The following is a 10,230-nucleotide window of genomic DNA, read 5'->3' as shown; positions in this document are numbered from 1 at the left end:
GGTTACACTCAGATCCTTGGCACCTGAGTATGGATATAAAGTCATCAGGTAGATTTCAATAGTAATGTTTATCACCTCTACTAATTAACATGACGTAAATTTCCATGCTTCCTCCTCAAATATAATACATTTTTTAAATTTTGTTGTGTGTGTGTATGTGTGTGTGTGTGTGTGTGTGTGTGTATCACACAGAACATCCCAAACCATCTTATTCAACTATACACCCACTTCCCAGATGGCACCCTCCCACAGCCTCCCTCCCCCCACTAGAGCCCTTATAGTCTCATATCCCTGCTGCTGTCGGCTGTGTTGTTGGCACCCCCAGCCATTCTCCACTACTTGCCCTTCTGGTGAATCTAGTCAGCCTAGTATTTCAAGTTTTTTACTACATCTGTATCAATCATCTCGTATCATAATAAAATTTCACTGGTATTTCCATATTCTCTGCACAGAAGAAACCTCTGGAATTAACCTTCTGTAAGAAGTGATTTGAACATATCAGCTTAATTTTTCAAGGTGAGACCATGAATTCTTACAAATATGGTACTCATGATCAGTAATTTCTACTTCTAACATCATTTGAAATAAACAGAAAAAAATCATAGTAGGTGGCATCGTAGTGCCTTTTGTTGCACTGCTTAAATGGATAGTATCAGCTGACGAGTGAGTCTGGAGGTCCTAGAATTACTATGGTCCAATTTCTATTCCATCAATGGCAATATGGAAAGTGAGGGTAATTTCCTTCAAATCATGGAGTCAATTAAAAAAAAAATCAAAATAGATCCAATTTACTTTAATATGCAAAACAATGCTAGTTTTATACATTAAGAAATGCTGAATTAATTGGTCATCAGTAATGCTAGTGCTCTTTCAATTCTCATAATAATTACTCTGCACCTCCAAGGATGATACTGGGTATATTTACATTTTGCCTTAGAAAAATAAAATTATCTCCATGCACATACAGGATAAAAAAGTAACTACTAAGACTTAATTTAGGCATTAAATTACATCTTCAACTATGACCCATATGAGAAAAATAAATGAAGTAAATGTATACAACATTCCAAACAGTTTAGGTAGACCTACTTACAACATAAATGAATATTATAAAGCAATTTTTTAAACTACAATATAATTATAAAAATGCCTCAAGGGATAACATAATTAAAAGACAAATTATTTTAAATATAACAAATTTACATTATATTAAAATGAAAAGCACAATACCTACCACCAATTGGTATGATACAAAGGTTATATTTGCATGCTAGGTTCACAATCTTAACTACATCATCATGACACACTGTTAAAAAAAAAAGGAAATTGTATTAATTTCGGGCATATAAATAAAAGCTGGGTAACCTTACAAACTAAGGATTCTTTAGCATCTGAATTTTTCTTTATTAACTCATAATATGTTACATGGCTGTATTAAAAGGGATTCTTTTCAACTCATTTAATAATTTCAGAGTTTTAAAATAGTGCAAAAAAGACTAGAGAGATGGATCAGCAGTTAAGAGCATTTGCTGCTCTTCCAGACGAAGTGATCTTACTAAACCATTTCCCCATCCCTCATATATAAATACTACAAATAGTAAGCTTTATAAGCTTAATCTGAGACCAAAAAAATTTTGATTAAACATTACAAGGGGTTGGGGATGCAGCTCAGAGGTAGAGTATGCATTTAGCATATGCAAGGCCCTGGGTTTAATCCTCATCAAAATACCCCACTTCCCAAAGGAATGATACAAATGACAAGTATTTCTAGTTTTATGCAAACTGAGATATAATTGCAGCATTTATAGAACAGGATCTTTGCTTACATAAATACATATTAATTTGTTTATTTTTCTGAACATCCTTGTTTCTTTTTCAGAATCTTCTTAGCAGTAATATTAGAATTTTATAGTTTTCTTCTTTTCTCAAGGAAGCCTTTATCATTCCTTTTGATCCTATTTCCATGAGACTAAGAGCACATTTGAAAGCTCCTTTCCAGACATATGAAAAGATGGTCAATTAAGTTTTCTATGGAAATTGAAAGCTGATAAAATTTTTGCTTTCACAGTTTACAATTTAAAATGGTATAAGCTGGGCATGGTGGTGCACGCCTTTAATCCCAGCACTCCTGGGAGGCAGAGGCAGGCGGTATAAACCTCCAAATCTTAACAGAGAAGTAACCTAAAGCAACTAAAAGTAGGTACTATACAGGCTAGTTTTTACCATCAACTTGACCCAACCTAGAGTTACCTGGGAGGAAAAAAATCTCAATTGATATGGGAGGGCCCAGGCCACTGTGAGCAGCACCTAGATAGGTAGGTTGGCCTACTCTGTAAAGTCAGCTGAGCAGAATCCAGTGAATGAGCCAGTAAGCAACATGCTCCCATGGTTCCTGCCTCCATGATTCCTCTTAAGCTCTTGTCCTGACTTTCCTCAATGATGGATTATGAGCTGGAAATATAAATCACATAGCATCTTTCCTCCCCAAGTTGTTTGTGGTCATGGTGTTTATCACAAAAACAGAACAGCAAACCAAGTCAGGTAGTCGAAACAAAAATATTCTCCTTTTTGAGATCTTTCTTCTTAGAAATAAGCTACTATACTAAATTAATAGAGACAAAAGACTAGGGACATAACTACTCCAGATATACAGGAGAATAGACATCTCAAGTACCAGGCAATTGATTTAATCACTCCTGCCTACACTCTTGTATTTTGCCTCTGTGGATCTCATCTCTCCTCTATCACCACATTAAAGGGTAAGTTTCCCTTCAGACAGTCCCTACAAAGTAAATGGATCTAAGACCAGAGAGCTCAATGAGCCAATTTAAAAAAAAAAAAAAAAAAGATTCATTCTGAAAACGATCAAAGAGAAAAGGGATCAGGAAAAAAATTTTAAGTCAATGAAACTTTTTTAAAAATGCAATTCTGGACAGCAAGGGACATTATATGTGTCACAATTTAAATTATCTACTGAAAGAGATACATTTTAAAAAAAAACCCTAATCCACACACAGACACACACACACAAACACACACACACACACACACTCACCTCCCTCTGTTTCCCTGAGCTGCACAACCCGCCCTCTTTCCTGGACACCAGGGCTGACCCCTTGGCCTGGAACCACAACTGCTCCCTGACCCATTGCATCCAGAAGAAATCAGTTCCTTCTCGCCCTCCCCAGGAGCCCAATGGGCCTTGTTCCACCCTCACCTCCATCTGCTTCCCTGGGCTTGCACAACCCACCAGCCTTTCTTCTGGGTAAGTCCATCGCACCCCCCAGCCTCACTCACCCTCCCACCTCCCCTGCCTGTCTGTCCTAGCCTGATTACTGTCCCATTCCTTTTCTTGGCACCCCAGACAGCAGGGGAACCACCACTGCTTCTGGATCCTTTGCATCCAGAACAACTCAGTTCCTCCCCCCACTCCCCCCACCCTCCCAAGGAGCCCTCTGGGCCTGGTCCCGCCCTCACCTCCCTCTGCTTCCCTGCGCTGCACAACCTGTCACCCTCTTTACAGGACACAGGGGCTGACCCCTCGGCATCCTGATCCTTTGCATCCAGACCAACCCAGTTCCTCCCTGCAGTCCCCAGGAGACCTTGGGGACCCTTCCCGCCTCCATCTCCCTCTTCATCTCTGGGTGACACAGTCACCAGCTGCCCAAGACCAGCATCCTTGCTGGGCCCTATTTCCAGGCCAGTCCAACCCCCAAATTCCTGAGGACAGCATCTTTCCTGAAGGGTTCCAGACTTTAGGAGAAAGCCTGAGAGCATCTGATCCTCATCTGATTTGGCCCTCTGTGGGAACTCCTGAAGACAAAAGCAATCTGGCCACTCCAATATAAAATCAAAAGAGAAAACTGGAAGCATAGACAAACCAGCTTTTCACGCCCAAAAAGGAAACCACAAAGGCACATAAAGTTTACAAAAAGAAGCAGACCTAAACTTGTAGGCTTCAGTCTCACACAAGAATCAGAAACTACAAAAGAAATTCACATGTCAAAATCACAGAGAAAAAAATAATAATATGAAAACCAAAATAACATATCCCCATCACATACCAATAGTCCTCTAGAAGAGTACAATGAGAATACCCTAGAGAAAATACAGGGCATGGAACTCAAAAAATAAATTATAAACATGATAAAAGAATTCAGCGAATTTAAAGAACACGCAAATCAAAAAACTGAAGGAAGATAGAGATAAACTTCTGAATGAATTCAGAAAAGAGCTAGAAATATTGAAGACTACTCAGGCTGAAATGAATAAGGAAATGAAACATTCAGTAAGCCAATTAGAAATGATAAGGAGAAAGCCTCACCAATAGGATGAATGAAATGGAAAACAGAATATGGAAAACAGACTGGAAGATAAAGTGGACAAACCAGACCACTCAAGCAAAGATTATGAAAAATTTAGGAAAGCACAAGAATGGAGTATGAGGGAATTGTGTGACACCATAAAAAGACCAAACTTACGAATCAAAGGCATTACAGGAAGGAGAAGAATCCCAAGATAATGGCATGGACCATATCCTAAACAGAATTGTAGAAGAAAAATTCCCAAAATTAAAGAAAGACACGCCCATACAAATACAAGAAGCATATAGAACACCAAACAGACAGGACCAGAAAGAAACTCTCGACAGCATATCATAGTAAAAACATTAAATGTACAGCATGAAGAGAAAATACTGAAAGCTGCAAAAGAGAAACAAAAAGTCACATATAAAGGAAAACCCGTTAGGATTACAGCTGACTTTTCAGTGCAAACTACGAAAGCCAGAATAGACTGGACGAAAGTATTCCCAGTTTTAAATGACCACAGATGCCAACCCAGATTACTACGCCCAGCCAAAATGTCCATTACAGTCAAAGGGGAAAGAAAAATCTCCCATGACATAAACAGGCTGAAGGAATTCATGTCCACAAAACCAGTCCTTCAGAGAGTTCTAGAAGCAATACAAAGAGCTAAAGAAAGGAGTGACTATACCCACGGGGTTGCAGAGAGAAATTTGATGAAGGTATAACTGTGGAAAAGTACAGCTATATCAAGAATGTGAACAGAAATAAAAATGACAGGATTCAATACACATCTTTCATTAATAACTTTAAATAATAACAGACTGAACACCTCAGTCAAAAGACACAGACTAGGTGGATGGATTAAGAAAGAAAACCCATTTTTTTGTTGTTTGCAAGAAACTCATCTCACTTTTAAGGACAGGCACTATCTTAAGGTGAAAGGATGGAAAAAGTATACCAAGTGAATGGTACTAAGAAAAAAGTAGGCATTGCAATTCTAATAACTGACAAAATAGACTTTAAACTAAAACTATTAAGAAGAGATAAAGAGGGTCACTTCATTCTGATCAAAGGAACAATAAACCATGAAGATATTACAATCATGAATATATATTCACCAAACTCTGGTGCACCCAAACTTCATAAAAACAATACTACAACTCATTAATAGTAGGGGACTTCAATACCCCACTGTCTCCATTAGATAGAGCAACAGGACAGAGAATTAACAGAGAGACTTTTGAATTAAACAATACCGTATATCAAATGGACCTAACAGACATCTACTGAATATTCCACCCAAGCACCAAAGGACATACTTTTGATTCAGCGCCCCATGGAACTGTCTCCAAAATCGACCATATACTGGGGCACAAATAAACCACAAAAAATACAAAAAGATTGAAATAATTCCATGCATTCTATCAGACCACAATGCAATAAAGCTTACAATCAACACCAGAAGAAGCCCTAGTCACCACATGAACACATGGAGATTAAACAACACACTCCTGAATGATGAATCGGTCAAAAGAGAAATGAAGAAAGAAATAAAAGTATTCCTAGAACTAAATGAAGAGGACAATACAAAACAACAAAACTTCTGAGACATGCTGAAAGCTGTCCTAAGAGGGAAGTTTATAGCTCTAAGTGCCTACCTTAAAAAAATCTGAAAGAACACAAATAAATTACTTCACACTGCAACTCCAGACACTTGAAAAGCAACAACAAATGAAACCCAAATCCAGCAGACAAAAGGAAATAACAAATAGCAGGGCAGAAATTAATAAAATCGAAATAAAATGATACAAAGAATCAAGGAATCCAAGAGCTGCTGCTTTGAAAAGATAAACTGGATTGACAGACCCCCTAGCCCATTTAACCAAAAGAAAGAAAGAGCAAATCAACAAAATCAGAGATGAAAGGGGAAACATCACAACAAACAGCAGAAGGATAAAGAACATTATAAGGGAATACTTTAAAAACCTATATGCTACTAAATTTGAAAACCTAAGAGAAATGGACAGATATCTAAAGACATGGGAACCATCAAAACTAAGCCAAGAAGAGATTAACAACTTAAACAGACACATAACACAAAAAGAAATTGAAACAGTAACACAAAACCTCCGGACTAAAAAAAGCCATATATAACAAACCCACAGCCAACATCATTCTAAATGGAGAAAAACTGGAACCCTTCCCATTGAAATCAGGAACCAGACAAGACTGTCCACTATCCCCACTTCTCTTTAGCATAGTACTTGAAACTCTTGCAAGAGCAATAAGACAAGAAAAGGAAATTAAAGGAGTAGTAATTGGAAAAGAGATCAAATTATCCCTTTTTGCATATGATATGATATCCTATCTAAGGGACACCAAAAATTCCACCTGAAAACTAGAAATTATTAACACATTCAGTAAAGTGGCAGGTTACAAAATTAACCTACAAAAGTCTTTTTATATACCAATAACAGAGAAAAAGTGCTTGGAAACATTCCCCTTCACAATAGCTGCAAAAAATAAAATAAAAATCTCAGAATAAACCTGACCAAAGGCAATAAAGACCTCTACAAAGAAAATTTTAAATCTTTAAAGAAAGAGACTGAGGAAGACATCAGAAGATGGAAGGGCCCCCTATGCTCATAGATTGGAAGAATATTGTGAAAATGAGCATCCTTCCAAAAGCAACTTATAGATTCAATGCAATGCCAATCAAAATCCCCATGACATTTTTCACAGAATTGGAAAAAACCATCTTAAGATTCATATGGAAGCACAAAAATCCTCAGATAGCCAAAGGAACCCTGAGCACTAAGAGCAATGCTGGGGGGAGGATTACTACAACAGATTTTATATCATACCAAATCTCAAACTATATTACAGAGGTATAGTCATAAAACCAGTATGGTACTGTAACAAAAACAGACACATAGATCAATGAAACATAATTGAAGATCCAAATATGAGTACATGCAATTTTAGCTACCTAGTATTTGACAAAGGTGCGAAGAACATTTGCTGGAGGAAAGACAGCATCTTCAGCAAATGGTGTTGGCAAAACTGGATCTCCACCTGTAGAAGAATGAAACTAGACCCTTATCTTTCACCTTGCACAAAAGGCAACTCCAAATGGATCAATGACCTTAATGTAAAGCCTGAAACTCTGAAACTATTAGAAGAAAACATTGGCAAAAATGTACAACATATAGGTGTAGGAAAGGATTTTCTAAACAGGACATCAACTGCCCAGGAAACAAGGTCAAGAATCAACAAATGGGACCTCATTAAAGTAAAAAGCTTCTGTACATCAAAGGAGGCAACCAGGGAGGTGAAGAGAAAAACCCAAAGAATGGGAGAAAGTCTTCACCAGCAATACATCTGACAGAGCTTTAACATCCAGAATATATAACTCAAAAAACAGAATCTGTCAGACAAGAAGTAACCCAATTAAAAGACAGGCTAAGGAGCTGAACAGAGAGTTCTCAAAAGAATAAAAAAAAGATGGCGAAGAAGCATCTTAAAAGATGTTCAACATCACTAATAATTAGGGAAATGCAAATTAAAACCACTTTAAGATTTCATCTTACCCCAGTCAGACTGGCTAAGGTCAAGAGAACAAATGATACCAAATGTTCGGGAGGATGTGTGGAAAGGGGAACACTCATCCACTGCTGGTAGGGCTGCAAACTTGTTCAACCCCTATGGAAAGTAGTGCGGAGGACTCTTAAAAAAACTACAAATGAACCTTCAATTTGACCCAGTTATACCACTCCTTGGCATATACCCAAAGAATAGGATGAGTCCTATTGCAAAGACACTGTATATCCATGTTTGTTGCTGCTCTTTTCACGATAGCTAAGAGATGGAAGCACAATTAAGTGTCCCTCAATTGATGAGTGGATAATGAAAATGTGGTTCCTTTATACGATGAAATCACGAGATTTGCAGGTAAATGGATGGAACTAGAAACTGTTATACTACGTGAAGTACCACAGACTCAGAAAAAAAAAAAAAATCGACATATATTCTTCCCCATATGTGGATCCTAGAACCAAATCCTGATAAGTGAGTATGTATCCAGACATAACTAGAGGAACCAGGATAATGGAAAGAAAATAGGGAGGTTTAGGAAAAGAAACAACCTGAAAGAGAAGAACAGTAGAAAACAGGCGTTAATAAGGGAGATATGGATAAAAATTGGGTTTAAGGGAGGCGGGGGGGGAAGGAAGGGTATACAAGGAACCCAGGGAATAAAGGGAAAGAAGGAGCTCCAGAGAGGTAGGACCATAGGGAGAAGGGTATTAAGGGAGAAAGGAGAAAAACGGGGGCACCTTAATTGGGGAAAACATGATGGAGGGGTTAGACAATGTGAGAAATAAATAATGCCTAGCTGGTTTTAAAAACCAGAGGGAACCGTATTAGTCCAACAACCTACTGACAAATTATACATACCAGATCAAGAGATATATGTCTAGGCAAAGTTTATCTGAGAACAATTGGTTTTTGCCCAAGATTTATCTACATGGCACACAGTAATTAAAAGTGCCAGACTGGTGGAACTAACCTTCTTGGATGTTTAACAGCCATACTTTGAGGCCTATACTAATCTGGTCAGAGGGACATAAAGGACAGTTTTTGTTCCTTGCCCTCCTAGGTTGACTAAGTTCCAGGGGACTATGAGCATCTCTCAAAATGTCAGGTAACTGTGGTGAGTCACCTGTCCTCTTGAACAAGGAGGCCATGAAGACCCCACCAGATGGACCTGAACCAGTGTCCGGTCTACAAAGAGGAGAGTCAATACAGAGGAAACATTTCCTCCATGCTTCCAAGTGAAGCCAGCCATGGTCAAGTAGGACCTTTGACTTATCTTCACATAGATGGAAATGGTAAAAGAAAGGAGCCAGGGGCTCCTCCCAAGCCCATGTGACCCCTGAGGAACAGATCCTCGAATGACCTTAAAAGTAAAAATAAATTTATTTATCTCGGCCAATTGTAGGATCTTAAACACCCAAAAGGAAAGTATAACCAAAGATTAATGGGGTCAATATAATTTTTAAGAGTCCATATGTATAGCTAAGGCTACATAACAAGAAACAACACCAGACAGGTGATACCTTCCTTTGAGTTACTGGCCAAGGTGGCACAAGCGACATCCCAGACCATAACCCAGCATAGAACTGGGAAAATGAACATCAGACCCCAATCTTATCTAAAGGAATATTGACAACTGATTTCTGCTAGATGAGAAACAGCTGATCTTCCTAAAACAAGGATCTCTAGATAGGTTGACTAGATTCAGCAGACGGACAAGTACTAGCGAATGGCTGGGGGTGTTGACAACAGAAGAGGACAGTAACAGGGATGACAAGAGTATATGGGCTCCAGTGAGTGGGAGGGGGGAGGCTATGGGAGGGGCCATTTGGGAAGTGGGTATATAGATGAATAAGATTGTGTGGGATGTTCTATATGACATACACACAGAAAAATCAACAAATGAAAAAAAAAAAAGACATGTTTGAGGAGGAAGCATAAAAATTTACTTCATGTTAAATAGTAGAGGTGATAAACATTACCAGTGAAATCTACCTGATGACTTTATATCCATACTCAGGTACCAAGGACCCTAGTGTAACCAACTGTGATAACTGTGATTAGTAATCATCAGACACACAGATATTAAAGATACATGTGCAAACATCTAAGTGTTCATGGCATTAAAAATGTAGGAAAAAGTATATTTTAAAATGAAATGGAGATCTTTAAAGGATTAAAACTCATTCAATTTTATATCTTACAAGGTTTATACTGTGTTCAATATTGTATAACAGTATTGATTCAACTGTGAACCTAAAAATTTTCAGCCAGTATTGAAAGAGATGCATCTTTGCTGTGGAAATTTTTATTGAATCTGTTAATGCTG

At 38.0% G+C, this 10,230-nt stretch overlaps 1 protein-coding gene across 2 annotated transcripts in view; it reads right to left on the bottom strand.

Annotated features, from left to right (window-relative positions):
* Positions 1-10,230, bottom strand: part of Agps (alkylglycerone phosphate synthase) — a 159,120-nt gene that overhangs the window by 104,983 nt on the left and 43,907 nt on the right. For both annotated transcript variants that reach the window (XM_029557257.1, XM_008855325.3), the window contains exon 6: positions 1,235-1,306. In XM_029557257.1, coding sequence (XP_029413117.1) covers positions 1,235-1,306 — 72 coding nt within the window. The remainder of the gene's footprint in view (positions 1-1,234; positions 1,307-10,230) is intronic.

Source organism: Nannospalax galili, unplaced genomic scaffold, assembly GCF_000622305.1.
Source record: "Nannospalax galili isolate Female #2095 unplaced genomic scaffold, S.galili_v1.0 scaffold346, whole genome shotgun sequence".
In the NCBI taxonomy this organism is placed as follows: domain Eukaryota; kingdom Metazoa; phylum Chordata; class Mammalia; order Rodentia; family Spalacidae; genus Nannospalax; species Nannospalax galili.
The sequence above is the reverse complement of the archived record's forward strand: the minus strand, read 5'-3'. Positions and strand labels throughout refer to the sequence as shown.